General features: G+C 48.5%; 2 protein-coding genes across 6 annotated transcripts in view; one reads left to right on the top strand and one right to left on the bottom strand.

Moving 5' to 3' along the window:
• PANX1 (pannexin 1) overlaps positions 1–8,724 on the bottom strand; it is a 44,740-nt gene extending 36,016 nt beyond the window's left edge. For all 5 annotated transcript variants that reach the window (XR_014067851.1, XR_014067850.1, XR_014067852.1 and 2 more), the window contains exon 1: positions 8,126–8,724. Coding sequence is in view for 1 of the 5 variants with exons in the window: in XM_081537703.1 (XP_081393829.1) it covers positions 8,126–8,306 (181 nt within the window). In the remaining 4 variants the exon portion in view is untranslated. The remainder of the gene's footprint in view (positions 1–8,125) is intronic.
• Positions 8,305–13,258, top strand: LOC145522451 (uncharacterized). The gene is made up of 4 exons (XM_081531162.1): positions 8,305–8,336; positions 8,404–8,987; positions 9,187–11,726; positions 12,935–13,258. The coding sequence occupies exons 1-3, from the start codon at positions 8,305–8,307 to the stop codon at positions 9,261–9,263; spliced, it is 693 nt and encodes a 230-aa protein (XP_081387288.1). The 3' UTR covers positions 9,264–11,726; positions 12,935–13,258.
• The last annotated feature ends 1,029 nt before the right edge of the window (positions 13,259–14,287 follow it).

Raw genomic sequence — 14,287 nt, 5'->3', positions numbered from 1 at the left:
CACACAAAGAAATGCCGCTTCTGCCATTAGGCTCCAAATCCCATGCTAACAAAAACAAATGTCCATGTAGTTAGAAAGCTGTCTGAAAGAGCCCAAGGACAGATAGCACCATTCCATGAGTAAAGAGTTCAGGGGGAGTGCTCTGAGAGTCCAGGGGGGAGTGTTCTCTAAGTGTTGGCTGCCATACCTGTTGTTAGCTTATTTCGGTGAAGCTGGACTGGGCCTTGCCTTCCCAGTAAGAAGTGGCCAGCAGCATGTTCCTTTCAGAAAACTCAAAGAATGGACCAAAGCTTCTGTCATAATGCACAGAAAAATAACCCAGTGTCTTTTCCTGGCTGGTTTGAGGCTGCAAGTCTCCTGCTTTCACAGGAAGAATATACTGATTTTGCCATATTGCCTGTAATTCCAGCTTCAAGTTAACACTTTCCCTGCACATTTAGAGCTGGGTAAAGACATTCCTAGTTCACAGACACTGTCCCATTTGAGAAGCCAAGATATCATGGGAGAGTGCTCTTTGAATGTAGATGGCCAAGCCTGTTTTTACTCTGATTAGGTGAAACATACTGTCAGATAACCTTGCAGAAAGAGGTGTCAAGCAACCTGATTCAGGAGAAGTGAAGTTGCTCAGTTGTGTACGACTCTTTGCGATCCCTTTGACTAGCCAACCAAGCTCCTCTGTCGGGATACTCAACTGTTGCCATGGGGCTAGGGTGCTCAGACCGGGACCATCCTGATTCATCTTCAAATGGAAAGCCACGTCTTCTGTCTTATTTACTCTTCAAAATAATATTGGGGGATGATCATTTTGTAAGGGAAGAAATATCAAATCACTATGTTGTACACCAGGAACTAACAGTGTTGCAGATCAATTATCCTTCAAAAACAAACACACGAAGAAACAAACTCATATAGAAAAAGGGATCAGATCTGTGGTTCCAGGAGTGAGGGGTGGGGGACAGGGGACTGGATGGAGGCAGTCAAATGTCCAAACTTCCGATTATGAGGGTTAGGGCCATAACCAGCGACCTACACACACACTTAACACTGCTGCCTGTCATACATGAAAGCGGTTAAGAGAGCAAATCTCGAGAGTTCTTATCACAAGGAAAAATTTCTTTTACACTGCATCTTTCTGAGACCATAGATGTTCATTAAACTTACTGTGATAATCATTTTATGATGTATGTAAGTCAAATCATTACACCGTATACCTTTAACTTAAACAGTACTGTCTGTCAATTATAACTCAATAAAACTGGAAAAAATACTACTACTGGGAGGTGAGCAGGTGTTTCATGTATTTTCCTAGCAGTCTTCCAGTTAAGACAGTTTCTGGTCTCTCTACTCCACCTTTTCAAACTGCGGCCACATCGTTTGCCCCAGAGCTCAGTTCTCATCTTGACACCCCTTCAGCTCAGGGTTTTTCACTGGTTCCCAACCACCCAGAGGACAAATCCAAACTGATGCTGCAATGCAACCCATTACTGCCGCGGCAGGTACAGGCCCCATTGGCTCCTAAATCTGTGCCACTGCACCACTGCCTCCGCCCAGGGGGCCCTCTCTCTAGTACTTGTTAAAGTCAGTGCCTCTCCATGTCCATCTTTTAAAGACCAGCTCACCCTCTCCATAAAGCTTTGTCCCCACTGAGCTCTCATGGCCCTTTAAAGCCATCAGAAACATGCAGATAATCACCTTCAACCAGGTTGTATAAACACGCATGCATTATCCCCTCTAGTAATCTCTCAGCTCTTGGCTGGCAGGGTGAACACAGTCACACACACAGAACACCCACATAGACAAACAGTCTCTCTTTCCTCCCTCCCTCTCTCTCAGCTTCATACAGCACCCTGTATGAATAAATAACACCTATCTGGGTGCTTCTGTTGTTGTTGTTTAGTCGCTAAATCATGTCTGACTCTTTTGCTACCCCATGAACTTGCAGCGCGCCAGGCTCCTCTGTCCATGGGATTTCTCAGGCAAGAATACTGGAGTGCATTGCCATTTCCTTATCCAGGGGATCTCCCTGGCCCAGGGATTGAACCCACATCTCCTGCAATGGCGGGTGGAGTCTTTACCACTGAGCCACCTGGGAAGGCCCAAGATGTTCCCAAGTACTGTGATAAATAGTATCTCAATTAATGGTAAGATACCAACTCTCACAGCTGAGGAAACAGAGTCCCTGACTGGCAGTGACCCTCCAGCCTGGGTCCTGTGCTCTGCCTGCCTCTCTTTGCCACGCGTTGGCTGAATGAAGACACTCTGATTTCTAGGGGGTAGCTTCGTGAGATCTGCACTGCCTTGCACAACTGTACGGAAATCAAGAAATGCGTGTCCAGTTTACACCACCATGTCCATCCGCTGACAGTGCACACAGAGCCGTGGGCTTTCCATCTGAGTCTGGCCAGAGAGGATGAAAGGTCACAGGCAGGAAACATGCAGTCCTGGGGCCCCGTGGCAGCAGGTTCAGCATCTGCTAACAAGAGACTGCATCACACCACCCCCCACCCATGTTCCAGACCCCTGACTGGAGCCCAGGGCGCAGGTCACACCTTCTCCCTGAGTGGCAGCCCAGCCAAGGCCTGCTTCTGAGCTGCAGCCGCAGCCACTGCACAACCAGAGGGCTTCCCAGCCCAAGGGGAGACAGGACGGGAGCAGGGAGGCGGGCCAGAGAGCGCCAGGCCAGTGCAGGTCGCTCTGTGCCTGGTCCACCCCCGTCAGAGGTAGGATTCTGCTGTCCCTCTTTTTCTTGATAAGCTTTCTTTCCATTCTTATTGCTAGCATCTGAAGGGCTGTGAGTCCTGGGCAAGCCCTCAGCATCTTCTGACAAAAACACATCCATCCTACCTGGGAATTCTGCGTTGCTTCCCCATTTAAAGGCTACATGCAACTGAGGGTGATACAAGAACTGGGCTTCCTGCAAAGTCGATGAAACTCACCAAAACCACAGGGTTAACAAAGCACCAAGGGAAAGAGCTAGCTCACTGCCTGGGAGGACTTTAGAGGAACTTGCAAATGGAAGAGACTCTAAACTGGTCACCAGCACAGTGAAGAGACTGAGGGGCAGCAAAAAGCAAGGAAGGGAACCCTTCCAGTGCTGAGGACTTTGACCCTATTTTAAGGATCAGGAAAGGTGGGCCCTGAGATCTCATGACTAGTGGGTTGTAGAGCTGGCATATCAATGGGGTTTCCATCTTTATCTTCCAAACGCAAGAAAGAAGAGGCAAAAAGCACAGGTTACTGAAGAAACTTGAGTGAGAGAAGGTCAAAAGAGAGGGAGGGAGACAGGAGACTTTCTTTGAAGAAAACATTAAGTCCTGGGTTTGCTGTCCTGGGAAGCAGAAAAGGAAAACAGACTCTAATTATATCAATTACACTCATTATTATTGATATAGTGCTTTAAAAGTTTGCAAAGTGTTTTAATTTTGCAAAACAAAAAAAAAACAGTTCTAATTGACTTTAATATAAATTACATACATGCACACATCATTCTCACATACACACACACACACACGGGGTCCAGGTAGGTCATAATACAACCTGTGAAGCACTGACTGGACTTGAAAGTTCTTGCTATATTTTAAGGTTGCCAAAAAAGGAAACAATTCTATTATAAACTCTCAGGTTCGATGAGAATAACCATATAGAAAGGGACCCTGGTTGTGTGGCAGAGAAAGAGATGGGCAGTGGTCAGCACTGAAAAATAAACATGAAATAGTAACAAGCACTCCTAAGAATGAAACAGATCTGAATCTGTTTCAGTATCGTTGACACCAACATAAGACCAAAGGAAGTCTGCCCTAAAGGATCCTTTCTTGCCAAATACTCCCAACCTTGATAAAATAAAGTAAAATACCAAGAATCTCAGGATTACTTCTCTCTCTAAAAAAGGACCAAATTCCTCCCCTTTAACCTCTCTAGCTAACTTCACCCCAAACCAACTTCTAGCTTCAAACACAAGCAAATAAATGAATTCTACAAGTCCCACGTGGTCCATTTCTGACTTTTGCTTTGCAGGAACTGACCCTACAGCAGAGGAATTTTAAAATAGTGTGAAAATGTAAGTATGCTCTCGTAATCCAAAATGGAAGAAAAGAAATACTGAATTGGAATGACAGTTTCATTTTCCTTTAAACCAAACTGATTCACCAGTTCTCTTTTCTTTCCACAACTAAGCCTGGCTTTTAAAGAGAACCCAACCAGAGCTAACACCTGCTCCTTGATAAGATTGCTGCTGTTGTTGTTTATCACTAAGATGTGTCTGACTCTTTTGTGACCCCATGGACTGTAGCCTGCCAGGCTCCTCTGTCCATGAAATTCTCTAGGCAAGAATACTGGTGTGGGTAGCCATTCCCTTCTCCAAAGAATCTTCCCAACCCAGGGATTGAACCTACATCACCTGCATTGCAGGTGGATTCTTTTCCACTGAGCCACCAGGGAAGCCCCTTAACATAATCAAATGTTATTTTCTAAAAGAGTCTAGATATTTCACTACCCATCCAAGCAATAAACTGCATGGCATTTCTGCATTGATAGTTTTCTGCTTCTGGGTCTACCAAATTAGACAAAGGCCCATCAGTGTACAATGATCTCGTAAGAGAGGGGAATTAACAGCCTTGACTACATGGTCCAGGATTTCTGACTACAGAGTGGACAGCCAAGGAACCATACAATTAAGTTAGCGAGCCTCCAGTGAAAACTGCAGGGCTGCTTTAACTCAATCAAGAATAATGTTGTGAACCATATAATATTATACAGTCTACTACGTGCAGGAGCAGAAGCGAGATGGAAGTCAGACAGAGACCGCAACTTGAAGGACCCATGAGGCCAGCATTATACCCACAAGAACAGACTAGAAAAATAAGCAGTGGTTTGAGGGGTTGCTTTCCTGTGGTGGAGAACCAAGTCCCTTAGCACACCCAGAACGTCTAGACCACACAAAAGAAGAACTTGTATCAATCCAATGTGAAACCTGATGACTGTCCAGTGAATAAAATTTCAATGACGTGTGTCAGTGAAAAAACATACAAGAACTAATGTTCTAGTTCAGTTCGGTTCAGTCTCTCAGTCGTGTCCAATTCTTTGTGACCCCATGAACCGCAGCACGCCAGGGACCCCTCACCTCGAGCTGGTGAATTCCAGGTTGGGACCTGGCCACTGCAACCTCGATCCTGACCTGGCCTCCCTCCCTGGATGCCCCTCCCCGCCTCAGCCCAGCCGTTCTCCAAGGGCAGACCCAGGAGAGCTCTCTCACATGCTCCTGCATTTCTTTCACCGCATCTTAATTGAGCACTTGTTGTATACAAGACATGATGCAAGGCAAGGGGAGAGAAAAAGTAAGGGCTGAAAATACGCGTCAGCGCCGACTCCCTCTTCTCTGGCTCCCATCGCACAGTCTTACCAGCCCAGAGTCACGGTCAAATTTAAACCGTCTTCTGCTGTGCACAGTTAGTGTGGAATCGGGGTTTTTGTCCCCCTACCCTGCTTACCCTCTAGGGGAGCCAGGCATGCAATGCTTTAGAAGAGTCGAGCGAAGTATCAGGCTTAACCAGACCAGGGGCCTATTTTAATTCTTACATCAATCCAACATCAGCAGCTCACTGTGCAAAAGCCTTTAAAACTCTCCAGCCACACCTCAGAAATCAAACGATTCTCCTAGCAACGCCCTCCAGAATGGCTCTGCTTGTAATTCCGGCCATGGCAGGGCAGTCAGGACCAATGAGCAGTGACAGCTCCAGGTTGCTGCAAAGGCCGCCAGTGTGCCCTCCACCGTGCCCGTGGGCACCAGCCCCTCTCTGCCCTTCCGTACCACATCACCTCTGTGATGACCCACAAATGCTGGACGGACGGCTAGGCAGAGCCCCTTCTGCTCCCACCTCCCAGAGGATGCAGGACCCCACCAGACCAGTTCCACGCACTCTTTCCTGTACGTCTTCTCTCCTCTCTGAAGTCTGTCTTCTGGCTTCATCTAATGTCGTCCCTGGTCCTGCCTTCCTCCTCTCCAATGTCCTAAAGCTCTCAGTATACAGGAGTCTGCTGACAGCTTCACCCAAGTCCCTGACACCTGGTGCTCAGAGCTTAACACTGTCCTGTCATTGAATCACACACTGCTGAACCACGTTATCTCCAGCAAGTCTGTTCCTGTGCCCAGCTGGATGGTAAACTCCTACAGAGCGGGGAGAGGACCACACTTCACACTCCTTCAACACCCACCCTCCAATAAAAACAGCATAGGCTCAGCCTCCTACTGGGTAAACCTATCCAAAGCAAACACCTTTCAGGCCCATCAGTTAGAAGAGGTCGACAGCACTCTTAAGAGTCCCTGGAATACATGGGCTAGAGGTGAGGTTTGATCACAGAGGGTACCCAGCTCCTGGTATCAGATGGCTGCTCCCCCACAGCAGGGCCCACATCTCCCCAACTCCTGGGTCCTCAGCGCCCAGCACTGGGTACTCAGGAAACATTCACTGAAGGGGAAGATCATCTCCAGGATCCATGCTACTTTGTGGTTTTCCTTTCTCCTGGAAGCCTCAATTCACAGGAAGGCAGAGGGAAAGCTTCGACTATCAATGCCTGCCCAATGACATGGAAAACTGAAGACTACTTTTCAAAATGAATTTGGTGACTTCCTGCCAAGTTGAACAATTCTGTGGTGCAGATCACAAAATCAAGCTCATTGTAACCTTTTTCTAACCAACTCTTCCCTCAACTTCACTATTTCCATCAATATCACTCCCCAGTCAGCAGGCCTGCAGCCTTTCCAGTATCTCTGATCAGTTCGACTCTTTGGGGCCTCTGGAAAGCTACATGCCCAAGAGCGTGGCTCCTTGCTCCAGGAAACCTCCCATCCTTTCCCTTCTAGTCGTGGGGCCCACACTCACAAGAGACCTCAACTGACACCGCATCTTTATGGCATCCTTCCTAGCTTTAACCTCCTCCCTTTCACAGACCTTACACACTACCCTCAGCCTATTACTTATTAAGTGCTGTTTTAGGCTAGTCCAGCTTCTACTCAAATCATAACTTTTCATTTTTTAAAACATCAAGTCTTCTGTTCTGTTCTCACTGACTCAGGCCCATATTCACTCTCATATCCCGGAAACCCTGACCAATCCTTCTGCCTCGGCGAGGATACTTGCTAGCTGTGTCTCTCCTTCCAGGAACTGGGCCTTCTCAGCCAACTCAAAATCTTGGCAGAAGTCTCAACTCTGCTTATCCACATCCCACCCACCGGCAGGGGCTCAGGGCCAGCCCAGCTTCTCATACAAGCTTTCCCCATCCTTCAGCCCACCCGCCCACCTCCGCTCCACAGAGCTGTGTCTAGCCTCACACACTGCCTTTCTGATGACTCAAACACTCTCCTCCCCACCCCGCCCCCGCCCCTGCCAAAGTCAGAACAGCTGGTAAGGAAGACCAGCTGCTTCTTAACCACGTGATCCTGCCCAGACCACCAGACTTTCAGAATCTCACAGAACTGTTGCTATGACACATGAGAATTTACATGAAGGCGATTCATTCATCTCACATTCAAAACAAGACCATCCAGGTAGAGGATTTGGATATCCTTCTAATACGGGCCAAGAGCTGTTATTTCCCACCATTCACAACCCTGCAGCGGCTAAGTCTCAGTATACGTTAATTAAATTAAGACAAGGGAGAACTTTGATTGGGGTACTTTTCCTCATATCCTCCATTTAGACACTCGGGAGCTTCTCTGACACAAATTTTGGGTGACTGCAGAAATGTGGGGGTTGGGGGGAGAGGAGACAGTTGTTCCAGGCAAATCTAATGACAACGGCGCCGGTCTTAGGAGTGAGGCTTGAACACTAAGCCACAGTCAGCAATAGGCACTGAGCGGGCACACTGCCAGTAAGCCAGCAGTGGGCAGCAGGGTACAGGCGAACTGGGTTGTGGGATACGAGCAGGGTCCACGGTTGGTGGAGGGCGGGGAGCACGTGGACAAAGAATGCTTCAGACCAATCTGGTTACCTTCCTTCCCAACGTGCATGCCCATGACAACCGCGAGCACCGCCAGGGGCGCGCGGTAAAATCACTTCCAACCAGAGACCAGGGCACCTCTGATAACGCCGGCCCAGCCCGCCCCGATCCCGCCAGCTCCGGGCCTCACCAGTGGAGATTTCTTGCGCGAAAGCCAGCGAGATGAGCAGCAGAGGCAGCCCCACGGCGATGCATGTGACCATCTTGTCCACAGCCAGCTCCAGCCGCAGCCCCTTAAACTTGGGCTCCGAGGGCTCCTTCAGCAGGAAGTCCGAGAAGACATACTCGGTGGCAAGGTGGGCAATGGCCATGGCTGCTGCGCGCCGGGCTGAGCCGGGCAGGTTCGCGAAGCCGGCCTGGGGCCCGCCGGCGTCGGGAGGGCGGTGCGGCGCTTTCGCCCGTCACCAGCCCCGCCCGCGGGTTTCGCTTTCCCTTTGCCGGCTCCCCGGTGGCTCCCACATTCCGAAGGTCTTTGTACCGTGATGCTACGCAGCCGTCTTCTCCGGGCGCCTGGCCTGGCGGGTCCCGGGGCTGCTCCGCGGGCACGGGAGCCCGGGTTGCGCCCGTTCTTCCACCGTCGGCCGAGGCGCAGCCACCCCGGCAGGTCCCCGGGCTCCGCGCCGCCGCCGCCGCGCGCCCGAGGGCGGGAGTCCGCGGCCGAACAAAGCGCGAGCCACGCCGCGAGGCCCCGACTGCGGCCGCCGTCGCCCCGCGCGCTCGCGCTCTCCCGGAACCTCGGAGGAGCGTGAGCGCCGAGGGGGCGCGGCGTTTCCGGGAGGGGCGGGGCGCGGTGGGCGCGGCAGCGCCCGGCAGCCCTGGGATCCACCCCCGAAGGGGGCGTCCGGGCGAGCGGCACCCCGGCGAGTCCTCGCGCCCCTCTCACCCTCATCCCCTCCTCTTCCGGGCGCCGGGAAGTTTGAAGTCCCTTCCGAAAGTGACCTGTCACGCTGTGGACCAGACGGCCCCCCAGCATTTCTACACGGCGGGATCAGGTCAGAAGGCGGTGCAAAGGCCTCAGAGAACAACGGGCGCCATAAAAGGCGATCGAGGGGTTAGACCGAGCGAACGTGGGAGGGGGGCGCTGGACTCTTGCAGGAACACTGGGGGCCAGAGAGGCGCAGGCTCCGGGTGGCGAGCCTGCGCCTGACTCGGTCTCAAGGGTCTGTGCTTCGTCTCCCGCTTTGCCCGCAGGAGCCTCGGTCTGGAATGCTGAGAGACAGTCAAGAGATGCTGTGATCAGCAACATTTGGAGCTGGCAGGACCTTTGAACAGGAGGGCTCCTTGGACCGGGGCTGCCTTCGCTGCTCTTTGTACACGGGCAGGTCCGTGCAGGCAAGCCTCTTCTGTGTGCGCTCACCTGCCCTGTGTACATCTCCACCCCGCCCTGCCCTCGGAGCCCTCGTCCCATGGCCTGCCCGACCCTCCTCTTAGGGGACTCATGGGACCAGGACCACAGCCCTCATCTCCTCTAGGCCTGAACTCCAGTCTTCCCCATCTTGCTCAAAGCAGTGCCATCCGCCCATGCGCCTAAACCAGACACCTGGACTGCCCTGTGTAACAGTGCCGTCTCTCCCAGCTGCCTTAATCCATTTCCAAATTCTCTGCCTTCCCGCTCCTAAATATTGAACATCTGATCATTTTCCTCCACCTGCGCTGCCATCCTCTCTCCTAACCACGTACAGATAGGCCCTGCAGGCCCGCAAGCCCTTCTCCCCAGCAGCTGCCAAAGGGAGCTTGTAAAACCTCCAGTCTTATCCTATCACTCCCCTACTTAAAGTGTACCTGGTTTTTAGGATAAAATTCAAATTGTTTAGCATGGCCACTGCCTGCCTTACCAGTTTCACTACCTTCCCTTCAGTTCTTCAACTTAGCCAGTTCTTGCCTCCTCCAGACCTTACCTGCCCCAAAACGCTTCCACAGTAGCCTCTTTGCCTGGCCTGTTCTGCTGGATGTCACTTCCCCTGGAGAGTCTTCCTTGTGAACACTAAACAGGATTAGGCCCCTTTGTTAAATATTCTTGATACTAGCTGTGGGCCTTGGGAAAGTTACATGCCCCTCTGTACCTCAGTGTTTTCATCAGTAAGGTGATTATACTGCTTAGGATTGAGGTAAAGATCGAAAGAGTTAATATACATAAGGTGCCTAGGACATTGCCTGGTGACTGATAAGTGCTGTGTCCATGTTATCCATTACTGTTCCCCTCTATTTTTCCTTCTTAATGAAGATCACAATTACAGTTCAACAAGTATGTGTTTAACTGTCCATTGATTTAGTGTTTGTCTCCCCCTTTATAGCTATAAGGTGCATGTAGGGATTAAATAACACATCCTCCCCTAAATCCTCCCTGCCTCCTCTCCTTACTCCAGTGTCATTTGTTAGAAGCAAGCCAAAGCAGCTGTGGGCCTCATAGCTGTGGTTCCAAAACTCTTGTTTTGTTTGTTAGAGACCCTTGACATTTGGATATGAAATCTTTTGTGACCAAAATAGTCAAAGTCAAGAGAATTAAGCCCACTACATGGCCTTTTCTGTTTATATATTCATTTATTCATCTAAGTAATGTTTGCTGAACAACTGTTGTGTATCTGCACTGTGGTCTGTGCTGGGGTGCAGCAGTGAGCAAAACAGGTTTGAGGTCCTTGTTTCCATGGAGCCTAGATCTCAAGGAGACAGACAAAAGTCAAACTAACAGGTAAGATGGATATGTCCCAGGATAAGAGCAACTAAAGAAAATAATGGAAATTGGAAATAACTTGGGAGGGGTACACTTAAGAGAGGGCAGTCTGGGGAGCTTACATCTGAACTAGGAAAGAGGGTGAGGGTGCTGGAAGGAAAGAGCATTCCAGGCACAGAAAGCAGTATGTGCAAAGGTCCTGAGGCAAGAAGGAACTAGCAGGGCACAGGAACTGATAAAAGCTGAAACAGGAGTCAGAGGTAAAGCTGGAGATGTGGACATGATGGGCAGCCAAATCAGTCTGAGTTTTATAGATGAAGGTAAGGAGTTTGGATATTATTAAAAGTGAAACCAAAAGACAGTAAAGGAAATTCAACAGGTTGTGTTGTGATCAGATTTGGAAGAACACAGCTGCGGCTGTGTGGACTGTGGTTAGAGGGACAGAAGTGACCCGGAGAGGCTGGTTAGGGACTGCCACCATGATCTGCTTGAGCAGGATTTGTACTCTGTAGCCCAGAAAGAAATACATTTTGAGTTTATTAGCATAAAGAAGATTTTCAAATCTGGGAAGATGAGTGACATAACCTATGGAAGGGGTATAACAAACTACCGCTGACTTGGTGGCACACGTTTATCTTTTATCTCCTTGTCTGCACCAGGTCCTCATGTCAGCGCAGCAGGCTTCTCTAGTTGCATGTTTCAGGCATAGTTACCCCTCAGCATGTTGCATCTTAGTTCCCCAGTCAGGGATTGAACCTGAGTCCCCTGCATTGGAAGGCAGATTCTTAACCACCAGACCACCAAGGAAGTCCCACATTTATTTTTTAACAGTTCTGGAAATCTGAAGTTCAAAATCAGTTTCACTGCAATAAAGTCAAGGTGCCAGCAGGCCTCCAGAGGCTCTAAGGGAGAATCCAATCCTTTGCCTTTTCCAGCCTTGAGAAAGCATTCCTGCATCTCCAAAGCCAGCAGCATAGCATCTTCCTTCACGTGTCCCATATCTCCCTTGTCTTTTTTTTATAAAAACACCGTGATTGCATGCATACTCAGTCACTCTTTTGTGTCCAACTCTTCCCAACCCCATGGACTGTAGCCCATCAGGCTCCTCTGTCCATGGGATTTCCCAGACAAGAATACTGGAGTGGGTTGCCACATTTCCTCTTTCAGGGGATCTTCGTGTTCCCAGGGATCAAACCCCTGTCTCTTGCATCAGCAGGCAGATTCTTTACCACTGTGCCACCTGGGAAGCCCCATAAGAACACTGTGGTTACATTTAGGGCCAATCTGGGTAATCCAACATAAACGTCCCATCTCAAGATTTGTAACAATCATAGCTGCAAAGTCTTTTTGCTGTACATGATAACATTCACAGGTTCAGGGAGTGGGACCTGGAATCTTTGGCGATATTATTCAGCCTGCCCTGGAGGGCCGAACGAAGAAAAGGGCCCAGTTCAAGTCGGGAGGCATGCCAAGATGTAAGTCAGAGGGGGGAAAAGGAACTCGCAAGAGACTGAAAGGAAATAGCTGCTGAGGAAGAAGGAAATTTGGCAGGCCATGTTATGGAGCCAGGGAACTAGAGGGTATCCAGAAGGAAGGAGCTGCCAAGTGTTACTGAGAGGTTAAGTAAGATAAAGACTGGGAAGAGGCCACAGAACATGGAATCATTTCCATTATCATTATTATAGTCGTGATGGTTTTGATAACAGCAGACTGGGGTGCAGAGTTGGACAGGGCTCTCTGGAAGGGAAATCATTGGAACGGGTGGAGGCATGCATCAGGTAAGGAGACAGAGACAAGTGTGGACAGCACTTTCAGTTCTGCTATCAAGGGAACAGAGGACCTGGGTTGGAGCAGGTTATGGAGTTAAAGACAACGATTGTTTGTTTCTGTCCGTTTCTAATGGAAGGTATTGCTGATAACTTCATGCAGGAGGGAAAACTGATGACTAAGGGTATTAAGTTCTTGAGAAAGCAAGAAGGGATGCAGTCTCCAGAGTCCAGGGAGAGACTGGCCCTGCTAGGAGCAGGCTTACATCTTCTATTGTAACAAGAGGAAAAGATGTGTATAAGTGTGATTGATTTTCTCAGGAGAGTGAGGCTGAGCATGAAGAAGTGTGGTACCTCTGAGAAAACAATACTTAGAGTCATGTTATCTGTGAGCTTCCCAGGTGGCTCAACGGTACAGATTCTGCCTGTCAATGCAAGAGAAATGGGTTTAATCCCTGGGTTGGGAAGATCCCTTGCAGTAGGAAAGGGCAACCCACTCCAGTATTTTTGCTGGAAATTCCATGGACAGAGGACGCTGGCGGGCTACATTCCACTGGGTTGTAAAAGAGTCAGACACAACCTAGCAACTAAACAACAACAGCGGTATCTGTATACATATATTGTCACTTTGTTTCATTTCCTCTAACGAGTACAACTAGGATAGTTGCTAAATATCTAAAAAATAATTCTCCTTTAACTAACCGCCTGCTCCAGGTAAAAAATTTACCTATTACTAGACCTGAGGTAGGGCGTTGAAAAAAAAAATGTAAATAGCTATCTTTATGATACGTGAAACTTTATTAAAAAGAGAAATGATATAATCAAACTACTTTGTGGTTTCATTTTCATTAAAAAAATAAACTAAGAGAAAAGGAAAAGACAACTAAATAATTTGTTTTCTACTTCAGTTATAAATAACACATTTATCATGATTGTTATTATGAAATTATATAGCCTACACATGTCTGAAAACCAAGCACATACTACCAAATCACATTATCAGTGGTTAGCAGCCTGGAATTCAGATCCCTGGGTACCATGTTTGATATGACAATCAGGCAAACTATGAACAGAACTATTAGCATTTGCATCCTGTTTATGTAAGACTATAGCTTCTATCAAATTACCCATTTCCCCTCACCAAGATGAAGATGAGACAGTATGAAAGGGCCCTCCACCAGTATTTATTAGGTCCTACTTATTCACTTGGACAGCCCCGTGATCCACTGCTAAGGCAGATATACTAACAGCCCCCATCTCGCAGCAGCATGGGCTAAGGGCAATTTCTCAGTCTAGTAATAAACAATGTTGCTTTTATTAATCTTACACCTAGAGCTGAGGCATACATATAGAGAGTATGGATTGCCTCTTAATGGGTTGAGTTTAGTTGTTCAATATTTTATTTGGCATTTGAGACTTGAAAATTGTAAAAACATATCTCAAAGTTGATTTATTGGTTTAAAAATTTGCTACTGGGACTCTCTTTTATTAGCCTTTTCTTTCCTCTTCCCATCAAGACTATGTCTTTGTCCTCCCAGCCAGCCAGCTGCATTGATGAATTCCTTCTGGTGTTTTTCACATGATGACACTGTCTTTATTTCATAAAAGATGGAGCCTGGGAAAGATCCTCCTAACAGTGAAAAATCAGACTCACGAGTCAAGGCCAGGCTTGCTTCCTGCAAAGTTTCCCTCCACTTGGAAGCTCCCACTAAACTCTTAGGGAGTGTCTTGACTCACAGTGGGAGAACCTAGCCTGCTATTTCAGATTCCAGCCCTCCACATTCTGAAATACAAATTCTCTGACTGATTTTTGAAAATACAAACATTGCCACAGAAACATATTGTAAAAATGTAT

Source organism: Giraffa tippelskirchi, chromosome 10 (genome assembly GCF_054371585.1).
Source record: "Giraffa tippelskirchi isolate mGirTip1 chromosome 10, T2T-mGirTip1v1.2.pri, whole genome shotgun sequence".
In the NCBI taxonomy this organism is placed as follows: domain Eukaryota; kingdom Metazoa; phylum Chordata; class Mammalia; order Artiodactyla; family Giraffidae; genus Giraffa; species Giraffa tippelskirchi.
This window is presented reverse-complemented; position numbering and strand designations above follow the sequence as displayed.

Coding starts and splice junctions, on each gene's coding strand:
- LOC145522451 (XM_081531162.1), top strand. CDS start 8,305: ATGGCTGCTGCGCGCCGGGCTGAGCCGGGCAG. Junction 8,337..8,403: donor CGCCGGGCTGAGCCGGGCAG/GTTCGCGAAGCC, acceptor GCCCGTCACCAG/CCCCGCCCGCGGGTTTCGCT. Junction 8,988..9,186: donor TTTCTACACGGCGGGATCAG/GTCAGAAGGCGG, acceptor CTTTGCCCGCAG/GAGCCTCGGTCTGGAATGCT.